This window comes from Caretta caretta, chromosome 26 (assembly GCF_965140235.1).
Source record: "Caretta caretta isolate rCarCar2 chromosome 26, rCarCar1.hap1, whole genome shotgun sequence".
NCBI lineage: Eukaryota > Metazoa > Chordata > Testudines > Cheloniidae > Caretta > Caretta caretta.
Window position 1 is genome coordinate 14,275,720 of NC_134231.1, and position 15,873 is coordinate 14,291,592.

Genomic DNA, 15,873 nt, shown 5'->3' on the forward strand with positions numbered 1-15,873 from the left:
CAGCCGGGGTCCTTACGCTGGTCACGGCCCGGGATTTCCCTTCCTCGGGAAATTCTGAGAGCGCAAAATTCGGTTTGGCTCCGAATCGGAACAAAACAAAGTCGAACGTTCCAGCGAAACGCAGCTTTCGAAACCTGGCGCGTGGTTCAGGTCGACTGGCCCGTTCTGGGATGGGGGGCTGCAGCCGCCCACTGGGATCCCTGCCGGACTGTTTAAACCATGGCGTTCTGTTATTGACACCGGCCCAACCCATACAATACAGCGGGAAACAAAAAGGAACCATCCGATCCGATCCGATCGGGTCGAGACGGGACCTTCTCGAAACGCTTCGTCCATGTTGAGTAAGTAGCAGGGCCAGGGAGGCAGGTGGGCTACAGCACGGCGCCGGGAGGTGAGGTTGAACCCCGGCTTCGAGCTAGTCGCGTGCAGCCACATTTCAAAACGCGGGTGCCCCAGGTTCCGGGTTCCCCGCCTGGGGCACCCAAGTATGGAGGCCACCCGGAGTTGTGGCCGCTTGTAAAAACATTGCCCCAAGCCAGGCTGCTGGGAGGTCTGTGCAGGAAGCCCTCAGGAAACTGAGGCAGGAGGGAAGCTGAAAGTCAGCAGGGATGGTTCTGATTTACAGGGCCCCCCATGGAGACCCAGGCTGGAGAGAGGCTCCTGCCTCACGCCCGGCCTCCAGCTCCTGCTGTGAAGTTTGCTGAGGAAAGGAATGCTTTGGCCTCCCTCACCCCCCAGCACCGAGGGTGCTCTCCGCTGGGGTCACCTGTCCTGTCACTGGCACGCCGTCTTCCCTCCCATTCCCCACTGCCCACCATGGCCTTCCCCAGTGAGCCGGAGAGAGCCAGCCATCGCGTGGGCTTTGGCCTTGGACACTCACCACTAAGACCTTCTCAGCCACTCCGGCCGGTGGATGGGAGTCCCCCCTGGAGCACGTTTTTGGAGGAGTCGCCTCCGAGCAGCTGAGCTCACCACAGGAGGAGCAAAGCATCGGCCTCCCCCCTGTGCAACGTGCAGACAGACCAGCCGGGGCCTGGGCAGGGGCCGGGTTCCTCCCAAACCTACCCACTGCTGCTCCTCTTGTTCTGGGCCTTTCAAAGGGAACCGAGAAGGGTACGTCTTGGGGCCCGCACTGAAGCTGGCGTGGTTCATCTGGGCTTATGGCATCTCGGGTGCAGCAGCCCAGGTCCCTGTTAGCCAATATTGTAACACGAGACAAAAGGCTTGTGCTGAACTACGACCCCAGGACTCCCCGCGTACTTTGGTCTTTAGGCTAAAGCTCTGTCATAGAATCATAGAATATCAGAGTTGGAAGGGACCTCAGGAGGTATCTAGTCCAACCCCCTGCTCAAAGCAGGACCAATCCCCAACTAAATCGTCCCAGCCAGGGCTTTGTCAAGCCTGACCTTAAAAACCCCGAAGGAAGGAGATTCCACCACCTCCTTAGGTAACCCATTCCAGTGCTTCACCACCCTCCTAGTGAAAAAGTTTTTCCTAATATCCAATCTAAACCTCCCGCACTGCAACTTGAGACCATTACTCCTCGTTCTGTCATCTGCTACCATTGAGAACAGCCGAGCTCCATCCTCTTTGGAACCCCCCTTCAGGTAGTTGAAGGCTGCTATCAAATGCCCCCTCACTCTTCTTTTCTGCAGACTAATTAACGCCCCGTCCGTGTCTCCTATACTCGGATCAGGTTTCGGCATGGCAACGTCCGAGCAGTTCCCCTGTAATCTTTGCTCCTTGGGCGGTCCCTTGATTTGCCAGAAGCAAGATGTAGGTTCTGTTCAGGTTTGCCGGATGTGAGCTGCAGGCCAGGAAACCAGTCTGAGCCAATGTGATTTGCGCTTGACGGTTTCTCGTCGTTTGGGGCGGTATTGGGTCTGGTCAGCCCGGATGACTCTGTAGCCTAGAAAGATAACTCTGAAAGCAGCTCAGGAAAAGGGAGAGGGGGGCATTCCTTTTCTCCCTGTCCGAAACAAGGGGTGTATAAATATGAGTTTGTATGCAGGCTCTGTGCAGTGCAGTGTCTACTGCAGCCCCCCACACTGGGGTGTCCCCAGGGGCCAGCTCCAGCGAAGCGGAGAAGGATACAGGGGGCAAATCCTCCCAGTCTGTGGTTTGCTCTCAGAGACTAGAGACGGCAGGATTCCTGGCCAGCTTTCCCTGGGAGCTGCTGCTGAGGGGAAGTTTATCCCTTGTGCACACAGTGCTGGGGATGTTCGGCTTGAGACCCTGCCTGGGATTAGCCTCCGCGCTTTCTGTCAAGCCTCACGGCATCTTCACTCCCCCCCTAGGAAAGCCAACCAAGGCCGAGCAAACATCACGTCTGAAGTACATCCCCGCCCCCGGTATCCACCGCCCACCCCGACTCCCCTGGGCTGGAACCCCTTTGGCCATGCAGCTCTGAAGCGACCGAGCCACTGTTGGCTGGCAGTCCTACAGCTGGACGAAGAAAGGGGTCGTCCCCTCTCTGTACAACTGAGGAACCAGCCTCTCCCTCCCCTGGCCCGTGCGCTGAGTTGATGGGTCAGAACCAGGCACCAGCCCCTGGCTCAGTTCACCGAACTCTGGCTTGGTTTCCGAGCCCTGCTGGTCAAACTGACCGTACCTGCACCGGGCAGCAGCAGGAGGGGCAAGAGGCCCTGGGGCAATTGGAGAGCAGCTGAGAAGGGCCGGTAGGGGAGTTGGCTGGGATTTTACCCACTTCCCCCCACCCACAGGCATATGCAGGCAGTGGGGAGACAGGAGCCCTCCACATCTCATGCCAAGAGTTGAGCGGCTGGAGATCCAGACAAAGGTCATCCCAGAAAGGCCCACCACCTCCTGAGCAAAAGGGAGAGCGTCTGCCTCGCGACTGCGGTCCCTGTCCGTGACATCCATCCCCAAGCACTGGGAAGCTGGAGGAGTGAGGGGGGCAGGATGCCCAGCCGCGTCTCCAAACGGTTGAAAGCTTTTCCTGTTCAACTCCATTTCCCAAAGCTGCAGCTCCCAGATTCTGACAGACTCCCCCTCCACTGTCACTTTTTTCAGCCCACCGGAGACTTCTCCAAAGTTGGAGAAGTAGTGAAACACTGGAGAGCGGGAAACACCAAACAAAATACTCCACACTCAAATCCCAGTCATGACAGCTTTTTTTGGATGCAATTACAAGTTTGGTTGATGAAGGTACTAATGTGGAGGTAACATACTTAGACTACTACTGTGAGGTATCTGGCTTGGTACTGCACGACATTTTGATTCCAAAACTAGAACAATGTAAAATTAACATGGCACACATGACATGGATAAAAAACTGGCTAAGTGAGAGGTCTCAAAACGTAATTGTAAACGGGGAATCAGCATCAAACGGGGGTCCCACAAGGTTCGGTTCTTGGCCCTACGCTATTGAAAATTTTTATTAATGGCCTGGAAGAGAACAAAATCATCGCTGATGAAGTTTGCGGCTGACATGAAAATTGGGAACATGGCAAATAACGAAGAGGACAAGTCACTGACACAGAGCGATCTGGATCACTTGGAAAGCTGGACGCAAGCAAACAATATGCACTGTCATATGGCTAAAGGTAAAGGTGTACATCTAGGAACAAAGACTGTAGGCCATATTTACAGGATAGGTGACTGTATCCTGGGAAGCAGGGACCCTGAAAAAGGTTTGGGGGTATGGTGGATAATCAGCAGAACATGAGCAACCCATGCGATGCTGTGACCAAAAGGGCTAATGTGATACTGGGCTGCATAAACAGGGGAATCTCGAGTAGTAGAAGAATGGTTATTTAACCTCGGTGTTTGATGCTGGTGTGATGGCTGCTGGAATCCGGTGTCCAATTCTGGTGCCCACAATTCAGGAAGGATGGTGATAAATTGGAGAGGGGCCGGAAAAGAGCCACAAGAATGATGAAAGGATTAGAAAACCTGCCTTATAGCAAGAGACTCAAGGAGCTCTGTCTACTTAACTGAACAAAGGGAAGGTGAAGGAGGGACTTGATCCCAGTCTGTCAGTACCTATATAGGGAACAAATCGTTAATACTGGGCTCTTCAGTCTAGCCGAGGACGGTCTAACACGATCCAAATGGCTGAAAGTTGAAGATAGACAAATTTGGACTGAAATAAGGTGTAAACTTTTGACACTGAGGGTAATTCACCACTGGAAAATTTACCAAGGGGTCATGGTAGATTCTCCATAATTACATTTTCAAATGAAGATGCTGGATTTTTAAATGATCTGCTCTAGGAATGACTGTGGGGCAGGTCTCTGGCCTGTGCTCTACAGGAGGTCAGACCAGATGATCACAATGGTCCCTTCTGGCCTTCGACACTAAAAGGAACAACAAACATCCACATTTCTGAAAACATCATGCTTTGCAAAAACCAAACGGCAAGAAAAAACCCCGATTCAGAGCCAAGTCAGATTTCCTGGCAAACTTTTTCTGCTACCAATTTCAAAGGAAACATCGTTTGTTCGAAATTTTTTGTAGGAAAATTTGGAAATGAAAGTTGGATTCGAATCAGGATTTGGGGGCTTTTTTGACCCACTCTAGAGGGGAGGATAAAGGAAGCTCCCGTTCCCCGATCCCAAAATATCATCCTCTTGTCACTGCCAGGAACAACCAGGCTGCGTAGGAAATACTGACGGCCAGGCAGCTCTGACAGCTCGGGGATGTGATGCAGACAGTGCCAGGAGTACACTGACACAGGGGGAAAGCAAGGGGCTGGGACCTGCCAGGACAGTCCCCTCTAGGGCCAGGAGCTTCAAAAGAGCCAGAGATCAGAGGGCAGCTGCTGGCCTCTTCCAGACCTGGTTTGTGTCCTACAGCTGGCTCCTTCAGGACCAGTTCTGGCATTAGGAAGCATAGCTACGGGTATATTACCTACCACAATGGCACTTCCAATAGAATGCCCCTAGGAGCCCCGCAGAGGGGTAGATCGTGCTATTTACAAAGGCTGTCTAGACTCTACATGCATCTTCTCTGTTCTTATGTTGTGTTGTGTTTTGATTGAGTGAGGGGGACTTTAACCCAGGAGTACATGCCCCCTGCCCACACCTCCATGTCAGGGTGCCATTGCTAGGGGTGGGTGGGGATTTATTTTAACATCAAACACAGGATAAAGTCTAATACGCTGTGGGGGTGAATTTCATCGCTACTAAACAGTCACGTCCAGAGCATCAGAATGATTTTATTCCGATGTACAGAAAAAAATGAATGGAAGCCCTGTATGTCCAGTGAGGTGTACTGCGGACGGACTGGGTACACAAGGACGGTACACGCACCCATGTGTGGGGGTATCAGAGGGGCGTGAGTACGTATGGCCCCGGTGCACCCAGGCATGATGCTTGTCTGACGAGCTGCAAGGCGACGCACGTCCCGTGGGACGGTGAGCGGGTGAAGGCGTGCACCCGGTGGGCTTTGTACACGTGGGTGTGCACGCTGTGCGGGAACACACACCCTGTGTGTGCGGGGGAGGGGGTGTGGCGATGTGTCTGGCTCACGAACAGCAGCACTAAGGAGAGGTATAGCCTAATCAACGTTAGCCTGAGAGGGCGGGAGGGGTACCGGAATATGTCAAACGCCTCTGTGAAACCAGCCCGAGGACAGCCGGACAGCACAGGGCAGGATTTACTCCCTGGCAGCCCCCTCCTTGTGAGCAGGAGGCGCACCCCGGGGAGGCCAAGGGCTCGGTGTGCTTGGGAGGAGGAAGGCGAGCCCTGGAGCTGGATTTCCGGGTGGAAAGGGGTGGGCTGGGGAGCTCTCCCAGAGCAACAGGGGCAGGGATGCCAGGAGGTCCCTCCGCCGCAAGGAACATCTCTTCATTGGTGTTCGTACAGCAGCCAGTGCCATGGGGCCGCCGGCCTTTGGGCACAACCAGAAGAGAGAGGATCTACTGCTATCCCTAAAGGAACCCGGGCTGCACCACGGCGAGACGCAGCCCCTGGACGGGACGGCCAGAGAAGGGGGTAGATCAGAGGCAAAGCTTTTGGCCCTGTTCGGCAGCTAGATCTGGAGGGACAGGAAAGGGCAGGAGGGGACATGAAACCCTCCCAGCTGCTCTCCTGCGTGAGATTCCCGCCAGCTCCATCCCAGCCTGGGCTCAGCAGGCCCAGCGGCCCCCGGGCCTCCGGCTAGCAGAGAGGCCATTCTCTATCCAGCCTCCTCCTCCCGCCTGTGGTCTCGCCAGCCCTCCCCCCCCCAAGCACACGCCAGCCTGCCACCAATCAGGGCAGTCGCTGGCTCCTGACACGCCCCGACATCCACGCACCTGATTGGCCGAGAGAAACGCAACCCTCGACCGCCGTTTGTGCTGATTGGAAGCCGTTTCGACGCCCCCGTCTCGTTTTAATTCCTGAGCCAATCAGAAGAGAAGGGTCAGAGGACTCCCCTCCCCCCCCCGCAAACCAATCCTAGGAGGAGACCTCCTCGGGAACCTACTGATTGCGTAGACCGAGAGCCCGGCCTGGCAGCAGCACAGAGGGCGGAGGAACAGCAAGGGGACAGAGCACGGCTGGGATGGCTAGCGCGGCGGCTAGGACAGGTGGGAGGCAGGCGGGCGGGGCCAGGGACTGCCCCGCCCCTTCACTTGTTGTTTCCGCTCCTGGGCGCGCGCGCTCTAAAGAACTCGGCACGGAGCCACGTCCCAGCCGCGGCTGCTCCTTCCGTGGTCCTTTGGCCAATGGCCCCGCTCACCGGCCAATCAGGCAGGCCATTTTGCACGCTACCGCCGAGATCAGGGCGGCCCCCCTGCCGCTGCCCTCCTCTGACTGGAGGAAGGTGATGTCGCAGCCAGGCGTCAGCTGTCTGACGGTCGCGTGGAACTGGTCTTTGAAGCTGGGGAGAGAGGAGGCGGCGGGGTCAGGCAGAACGGTCCGCTGAGCGTACAGAGAGACTGCTGCCGCATCTCCCTGCCCTGCCCTGCCCGACTTCCTGCGTGACCACGAGCAACTTACTTAGCCTCTCTGTGCCTCAGTGCCCCCATCTGTACAATGGGCACAACACTGGAGCATAAATATGGTGATGGGGGTCATCTAAAGATGGATTCAGGCTCTGATGGTGCCCACAGGGGTGAGGTTCCGTTGTGCGGGGTGCTGCCCCGCGGCGCGTCCGATCTAAGGCAGTTTAGACCTCCGGGTCGTAGCCTGGCACAACTCTACAGTTTGCGAACCCGCCCCAAGAGACCCGCAGGCTGTGAAGGCTTTTCAGTTCTGGCAAGTCTTAGCACAGGTCAGAGCCAAAGTGCTCCCGGAAAGGCAGCGAAGAAAAGACAGTTCTCGGGCTGACCCCTGCCCGGCCCGACCCGCTGGCTTGCTGAGGAGTGTCTGCCAGCTGATGGATCCCCCCGGCCGTGCCCTCTCAAGGCATTCCAGCTCCTTTCCAGTCTGTTCCTTTTTCAGATGCTGCTCTTTTAAGCTTCCCAGTTTACTCCCTTCTCCACTCCCCCCTCCCCTCCCTCTCCCCCCACCATCTAGAGGTCCCAGATCTCGGTGGCCCTTCTATGGCCCAGGAAGCTGAAGTCCAACCCCCACCAGCACCTGTAAAGCTGGCCAGAGAGGGCCTCGGCAGCATGCAATCGCTGCCGGACTGGAAGCCAGCTTCCCCAGGGCCAGCCCTCAGCGCTGTCTCTCGCAGCCGCTCATTGCTAAGGCACTCACAGTGCAGCCATTGCCCGGATAAGGGCGAGCGCTCCCTAGTGGCCCCGCAGAGACAGGCCACCCACACGCTCCTGTCTGTCAATCATTCCGTCTGATGCAGCTTTCCAGGGAGGCCGTGACGGGGCTGGGGAGGCGGCTGCCCGGGCACTTCCCTGCGTGCGACCTCACCTGGGGTGGAGCTTGTAGACCGAGCCATCGACTCCCACGGTGATCTTCAGCCGCTCCTCGCTCCTGCTTTCCCGCATGCGGTTGATCACGCCGGCCAGCCCTGCCGAGCACATCTGCGCCGCCCGCGTGGAGACGCTCTCGCACGCCATCCGCACGATGTCGCAGTCCGTGAGCGAGGGCAGCAGCTCGAAGGACGTCAGGATGTTGTAGGTCTGTTTCCGGTCATCGGCGTCGCTGGGACAGAGAGCGAAAGCATGTCAGCCTCCGGACGCTAGGGCGTGCCGAACGTGGGGGGCAGGCCCGGCGCTGCTGGGGCAGCTGGACAAAGCCAGCGGATGGGTGCAGACAGCTAGCAGGCTCCTAAGGCCTGGTCGGTAGCTGGGTGGAAGTTGGCTTTGCTGACTCAGGAGAGGACACGCGTTTACCCCTCTGGAAAGCGTTCTGCTGGTTTGCAGTGCAGCTCCTCACCAGAAGTGGCTGCATTTCAGACTGCTCATACTCCTGGGAAGAGAGCAGCAGGACAGCTGCTTGTAACAGCAATACGTGCAGTTACCTGAGATAGGGTGCAACACAGACATGGGGGCAGGGGTCCGGCTACCCCGGAATTGCCCTCTGGGGGGGCTTCTTGTTCCACCCAGCCCCTGTAACAGATGGTGCTGGCCAATGTGAGGTACAGGAGACAGGGCAAGAGGGCCCTTGGGCTGAGCCAGCCTGGCAGTGTCTGTGTTCCTACCTCACTCTCAGCTCTACGGTACCGCCTGTAAACCCGCTTTTCCAGTGCCTGTGAGACTCCAGCCTCCTTCCCAATCTCCTCCAGGTGCCTCCAGCCCCTCCCACCAGATGATGTCTGGTCTCGAAGGTCTGCGAGCAGGTGTCTCTGCCCATCCCTACAAACACAGCCCATGCTTCCGGGAGCCCGCATGGCTCCGTGTTGGTAAGGCCCACAGGAATGATCTGAGGTCTGGAAAACCTGCCACACAGCGTGAGACTTACGAAGCTCCCTTTGTTTGGTAGAAGGCTAAGAGGTGACTTGGTCACCACCTGCTAGAGATCTCTGATTCTACATGGCTCTTTAATCTTGCCGTAAACAGCAGAAGGAGATCCAACGGTGGGAAGATGAAGCTAGGCAAATTCAGATTAAAACTAAGGTGCATTTGTTTAGGGTAGTTAACCACTGGAAGAATTTACCGAGGGGCGTGGCGGGTTCTCCATTGCTCGGAGTCTTTCAGTCTTTCTCAGAGACCCACTGTAGCTAAGAGAGGAGTTCTGGGCTAGACGCAGAAATCTCTGGTTGAGGTTCTCTGGCCTGGGTTCCGCCGGAGATGGGACGAGATGATCAGAAATCCCCAGCTGCCAGAAAGGCCCCTTGCGCCGTAGGCTACCAGGCCTAACTTGGTGCATTTTAGAGGGTTAGCTTTAGAGCAGCTCTAAGTCCCGTGATCTTAGAGCTGCAAAGGGAGGGCAGTGGGGCCAGGCCCGAGAAGCTGGGCTCAAGAGGCCAGGTGCAGAGAAAAACAGCCACAAATAGCAGGCAAGGAAAAGTGAGCTAGGCCGCCCCCTCTTCTACGTGACACTGGCGCAGCTGTGTGGGAGCTGTGAGCACCCTTAGTAAAGAGCGTTCACTGAGTGGAACCATTCCTGCGGCTCCCGCAATCTTGGGGCCGATTCCTCAGTTCAAGTGCTAACAATCCCCCGCAATTTTTTCAGCCAAATTGCTCAAAGGAGGTCAGTGTCGTTACAGATGGGGAAACTGAGGCATAGAGCGGGCAAGTGACTTGCCCAAAGTCACCCAGCAAAGCCGGGGATAGAACCCAAGTCTCCTGAGCCCCAGTGCAGTGCTCAAGCCAGTACACTGCAAGGTGTGAGGGTACCTGCCGCAGCTGTGTGCGAGTCCCTGTCAGAGGGGGAGCTGACATACACCCCTTGCACATCAGCTCGGAGCCCAGTGGGGAACGGTTGTTGCTCTCTCTAGTCATACATATTGCAGCTCAGTGGCCGCTGGGGGCCGCGGGAGTCCAGCTGTGCTCTGGGGCTGTAGGATGGGATTACAGCTGGGGCAGGGGATGGGAGAGCGGGGGACGGTTTTAGGAGCCCCTGAGTTGCAGTGGGTGGGGCTGGCTGAGCATTGGGCGGTTGGGGAGGCCACCCCGTACCTTTCGATCTGTGAGACGAAGCGGGTTTCGAAACTGCCTCTGGTTTTCAGTTTCTCAGACGCCTCCCCGTGGAAGAGCAGATTTTCATTGACCAGTTTTAGCAGCACCAGCCGCACGATCTCTCCTATGTACTTGCCTCCGATCATCTTCTCGTAGCTGGGTGGGAACAGAAGAGCACCACCGGTCAGGGCCGCGAGGACACAGACCCTCCGCCCGCTCTCGGTCGGACCCTGCTCTCCTGCAACGGGGGGTATCCTAGGCCTGGAGACCTGTCTCGACACAACCCCGGATGAGCAAGGCTGCCGCTGGCTTTCCCCTTCCTCCTGAGAGGGCAGAGGCCGTGCTCGGCTTCTCCTCCCCTTGGGTTCTGCCAAGGGGACATGTCCCTACTCCCAGTGTCCGTGGGGACGGGCCTTGTGCAGACGCTCAAGCAGGAGAGAAACACCTTGGCTGGCAGTGAGCAGAGCCAAAGCCAAGTATCCTTAAAAAATACCCCTAGGCTCTAGTGCAAGAATGCAGATTTCCCGGCACGGCCCATTGGCTCAGGGAACCCTGCCTGGTGGGTGTTGCAGTCCTCGAGGGCTGCCATGTACCGTGTGGTCCATGCGGCCAAGAGCCTGTGCGGGAGGGAGAGTCAATCCTGGAGGCCAGGGGCTTGCTCCCCGAACTGCCACACCGCAGCAGGGCCATCCCAGGTGTGTGCCGCTGGCCTTGGCAGGATGCAGCTCTCACTCTGGCCACGCAGATGTGAGCAATTCCTGCTGCCTGCAGTGCCCAGCAAATGCAACGGCCGGTTCCGGGGCCTGCAGGGGGGTGGGGGAGTTACGGGCAGGCCGTGCAGAAGGAACTGGAACCAGACGCCAACCACCTGGGCCCCGCCGGAGAACCTGGGCCAGGGTTTCCATCGCCCCCTCAGTAGTGTGATAGGTGAAGGAGATCAGGACAGTTACATACCAAATACGCTGACTGGCTCAAAATCTGCGCTGTGTTAGAGCCTCATCCGATGCTCTGGGGCGGGGGAGAAGGTGGCTTTGAGCCCCCATGATCCCTGGCTCTGTTGGGGGCCCAGCTCACTCCCCACCTCAACTCAGAGCCACCTCCGGACTGCTCTAACTTGTGCCGGCTTGTATCAGGCCCCGAGGGACCATTACACCGCAGGGGAGCCCTGGAGTGTAGCATCCTCCAGTCATACCCTCCTCCATCCATCGTATCCACTGAGCTCAGGGGGGCCAAGCGAGGGGGCACAGAGCCAGCGATTCATCCTCTGCAAATGTCTTTACGGCCTCTTTGCCCCATAGCATGGGCTAGGATCGGGCCCACTCTGATCCTGCAGCTACGGAGATGCTTAACTCAAATGGATAAGCAATTGATCGCTTATTCAGATGGCCACGCCCCTCGGGCAGCAGCTGTCGGCTAATTCCCCAGCCCTGCCCTGGCACTTTTATTTCAGGCCTTGGTAGGTTTTGCGCTCTTCAGCTCTTAAGGCCAAGTGGCGGGTGCCCTTTCCCACCACCGGCAGGGCACTGTAGAACCGAAGGGATGGAAGACGCCCCGGGGAAGCAAAGCTGAAGCCTCGGGGACCTCCTCTGTCCGTTCAAGGTGAGTGGGACGCTGGGCTGGGGACAGCCCGAGAGAGTGAAGGGGAAGGGAAAGGAGAGAAGTGAGGAAAAGCACAAGAGAGAAACGTGTCGGGGTGTGAGTGTCGATTGCTCTGTGTATTGGTGTGTGGATACGGGAGTGTGTTTGTGGGCATCTGGGGGCGTGAGCGTAGATTGCTCTGGGTGTGTTTGTGTATTGGTGTGTGGATTCGGAAGTGTGTTTGTGAGGGCACCAGGGTGCGGGAATGCAGACTGCTCTCGGTGTGTGTGTTGGTGTTTTAGTGTGTGTATAGGGGAGTGTGTATCCAGGTGTGTGAGTGTAGATTGCAGGGGTGTGTGTGTGTGTAAAGGTATCTGTGTCCTGGGGTGAGTGTACTGGGTGTGCACATGGCTGGGAGTGGATGGTTGTGTACAGGGGGTGTACGCAGGTGTGTGTGAGCGTAGAGTGCAGGGGTGTGTGTGTAAAGGTATCTGTGTCCTGGGGTGAGTGTGCACGTGGCTGGGAGTGGATGGTTGTGTACAGGGGTGTACGCAGGTGTGTGTGAGCGTAGAGTGCGGGGGTGTGTGTGTAAAGGTATCTGTGTCCTGGGGTGAGTGTGCATGTGGCTGGGAGTGGATGGTTGTGTACAGGGGGTGTACGCAGGTGTGTGTGAGCGTAGAGTGCGGGGGTCTGTGTGTAAAGGTATCTGTGTCCTGGGGTGAGTGTGCACGTGGCTGGGAGTGGATGGTTGTGTACAGGGGGTGTACACAGGTGTGTGTGAGCGTAGAGTGCGGGGGTGTGTGTGTAAAGGTATCTGTGTCCTGGGGTGAGTGTGCACGTGGCTGGGAGTGGATGGCTGTGTATGGAGGTGTGTGTGAGGCGTGTGTGCACATTTGTGTTTCTGAAGGGAGACGCGTGGGTGGGTAAGCGGACATGGGTGCAGTTATGGGTGTGTGAGGGTGTGTGTCCATTTGAGAGCGTGTGTGTGTCTGTGTGTGGGGGGTGTTTACACGTGCTGGTATATTTGAGGTGTGTCTGTGGGTCTGCGAGTATGTGTTTAGACACACTTGAGGGTATGTGAGAGAGAGAGAGCGAGCCGGAGGTCGGGCCGGTGAGCGGAAATTGCTCTCACTGGTTTTAACACTGCCGACACTGATTGTTCAGTTAGTGAGGGTATTTTCTGAGCTGCAAGAAAACATCCATTTTTCCTCTTTGCTGGGCTCTGCACATTTCAAACACCTCCAGCATATCAGCCTCCTGCTCCCCTGCTACTGCACCTCAGTGACCAGGTGAGCGCGCCTGGGTAACACCCACACTGGGACCTCCGAGAGAGGGCCATTCGGGGAGAGCCCCACAGACCCACTTCTTGGCCCCTAGGCCCACACTGTCACCAAGGGCCGACTTGCCTGCCAGGGAATTTAAAGCTGCACTCTCAGAACCAGAGCTGAGCAAACCACGTTGGAGATGAACTGCGCCCACCCTCCGCTGAATTAGGAGCCGCGGCCGGCAGAGTCCGGCTCTGCGGCCTGGGCGACAGCAGGGAGGAAGTGAGGCCCAGGGAAAGCAATAATTTTATCTGTCGTGTCCCTTACAGCTGGTGCCCGGGGTTAAGTGAGGTCTCGTCCACCACGCGATCGTACTCCAGGAGGAACTCGTCCAGCTCCCCCGAGGCGCCGAAGGCCCCCCACTCGGTGTTCACGCACATCCGGCCCTCGTCCCCCTCCACCAGCTCCACATTCTCCATCTCCTCCATGTAGCAAGCGTTGCAGCCGGTACCTGGCAGGGGACACCAAGCCGGGGATTAGTCTCACGATGGCGAGTCCCAGGCAAAGCGCCCTGTGACAGCTGGCGATGCGGGCTTTTCGGCAGAGAGGGCCCTGCGCTTTACTCACTGCCCGAGCAGCCAGCTGACTTTGAGTCTGTGCGGGTATCCGGTTTACAAGGGGCAGGGGCACGGGTTTAACACAGGCTGTACTGTCCGTGTGCCCCCGATACAATTTCACGCCCCGTCCTTACAGCCTGTTTCATAGCGTTTAAAGCCAGAAGGGAGCGCTAGTCTGAGCTCCTGCTTGGCACAGGCCATTATATTTCAGCCGATACCCGTCGCTGAGCCCAATGAGGCCAGTTAGGCTAAAGGGTTTCGGTCCTCAGGAGGCTGAAGTATTGCAGCCACAGACAGAGAACAGGAGAGACTGAGGTGCTACCAATGGCTGAGGTCCCTGCCAGGGCAGGGAATGGATTAGGTGAGACATGCCCAGATGATGCCAGCAGACCACCCATGCCCCACGCTGTGGAAGAAGGCGAAAGCCCTGCAAGGTCCATACTCCTCCTTTCACCCACTCTCAGCGACCCAGCTCTGAAATAGCCTGGCCGATGCAGAGCTCTCCAAGCCCTGGGTCAGATCCACAGCCGGGGGCGATCAGTAGATCTCTGCCAATTAAGCCCAGCTGAGGATCTGCCCCACTGGTCAGTTGGTTATCGCTCCTTGAGGGATTACGGTGTCACCTTTTTCTCCTGGAGCAACCGGGATCTGGGGTGTCTCTTGTATTATTACTTGTCTGACCATAGCGCCTACGAGCCCCCGTCATGGACCAGGCTTCCCTGGTGCGAAGTGCTGCGTCCAAACACAACAAAAGACTGTCCCTGCCCTGAGAGAGAACAAACGGGTACAGGCAGACGGGAGAGTACAAGGAAACAGTGGGATAGTATTGATCAGCAGGGGTCTCAGCACAGCAACTGCCTGGCCAATATGTTTTTTGCAGGCAAAGGAGAGTTTTAAGGAGCAGTTTGAAGGGGGATAATGAGGTAGCTTTGGGGATGTTTACGGGGAGCGTGAGGGACAGCAGGGGAGGAAACGCACAGAGGCTCGTTTGCAAATTTAACAAGTGGGCGACGGAGGCTGGGACCATGGTGGTCAACAGCTCAGTGGTGACCCAAAGAAGCAGGGTGGGCAGGACCTTGAAAGTGAAAGTCAAGGGACCATGGTGATCTTTTTCTCGGACTCTGCTCTCTGTAATGGTGGCCCTGCAGAGCTGAGCGGTTATTGGTGTGTCCCCTGGAAGCCGGGCCCTTGGGTTGGGCAGTCTGTTCGTCCTTGTGCACTTCTTCCGGTTGCATTGGTAAGTGACGAACATGGAGCTGCTCTTTCATAATTTAATACTCCTGCATATATTCCCAGCTCAAAACTCAGGAGTCAGGCCTCCAAAAATCATGAGTTTGGCTTAGAAATCACGAGATCTTTAAAAAATAGTAAGTTTGGGTTCGTTTTCCTTGTCTTCTGGGTTCTGAGCCTTTCGAGTTTACCCAGGTCACACTCTGATGCTTTTCTCTGCAACCAGGAAAGCTAAAAATGTATTTTAAAAAAACAACAACAGAAGTGCAGATTCTCATTCTAATCCCGTGACTCCAGGAACTGGGGCTTTGAGAAAAAAACATTAAGTACCATAAGACGCATGACACAATCACGAGAGCTGGCAACTCTGCTCCGTGGGATGATGATTTCTGTCAGAATATTTTGGATTTAAGTGCTTCTCAATTAAATTAGGGATCTGTCAGGCAGGAGAAAGAAGACGGTTCAAGTTGGTCACCTGTCAGTGGACTTAAGAGTCACTAAGGGACAGTGACAGAAGTATGAGCTGCTGAGTTGACCAAACTGGCTTGACCAGCAATGGAAAACGCCTACTAGTGCTTGAGAGAGACAAGGGGGGTGAGGCAGTGTCTTTTACTGGACCAACTTCTGTTGGTGGAAGAGACAGAGACAAGCTTTCGAGCGTACACAGTGCTCTTCTTCAGGTCTAATGCGGTGTCGTGGATGGGGACCCACGTATGGTATCTTCTCCATCCCTCCACACTGGCTTGATATTGTGGGCAGATCGACTAAGCCCAGCATCGTGTCTGGCTCACCCCGATGGGACCGGGACAGCACTACTGTATGAAGTTCTCTTTCCGTATCTTTTCCTGGGCCTTTTTATCCCGACCCTTTTCACCTTGCAGGGAGACTCATTTGAAAGGGGACATTATTGCAGGCTTCTTGCCCTTCTCCTCCACGTCCATGTGGGGCGGGGGGCAGCAGCTGCCCCAGGCTCCTGCTGCCTCCTGCAGCCCCAGCCTCCCTGGGGCATCCCCAGGGTCAGCCAGGTGCCCCAGGCCTGCAGTGGGAGCGCTCCCCTCACTGGGCTGCCATGGCCGGCCCATGCCCCCAGCAGCCGTACTCCCTCCAAGGGGCACCGCAGCAGGTTCAAGCCTCCTGCAGTACGCAGAACGCTGGCAGCAGGGAACCCACCAGTCTGATAGAGGAACAAGCTGGGAGGGTCTGGAGGGGCTAGATC

At 56.6% G+C, this 15,873-nt stretch overlaps 1 protein-coding gene across 2 annotated transcripts in view; it reads right to left on the bottom strand.

Annotated features, from left to right (window-relative positions):
- Nucleotides 1-6,204: 6,204 nt before the first annotated feature.
- Nucleotides 6,205-15,873, bottom strand: part of GCK (glucokinase) — a 35,772-nt gene continuing 26,103 nt past the window's right edge. For both annotated transcript variants that reach the window (XM_048829406.2, XM_075123367.1), the window contains exons 7-10: nucleotides 13,138-13,321; nucleotides 9,968-10,123; nucleotides 7,815-8,048; nucleotides 6,205-6,825 (exon numbers count right to left, since the gene is read on the bottom strand). In XM_048829406.2, coding sequence (XP_048685363.1) covers nucleotides 6,681-6,825; nucleotides 7,815-8,048; nucleotides 9,968-10,123; nucleotides 13,138-13,321 — 719 coding nt within the window. In that variant the 3' untranslated portion in view covers nucleotides 6,205-6,680. The remainder of the gene's footprint in view (nucleotides 6,826-7,814; nucleotides 8,049-9,967; nucleotides 10,124-13,137; nucleotides 13,322-15,873) is intronic.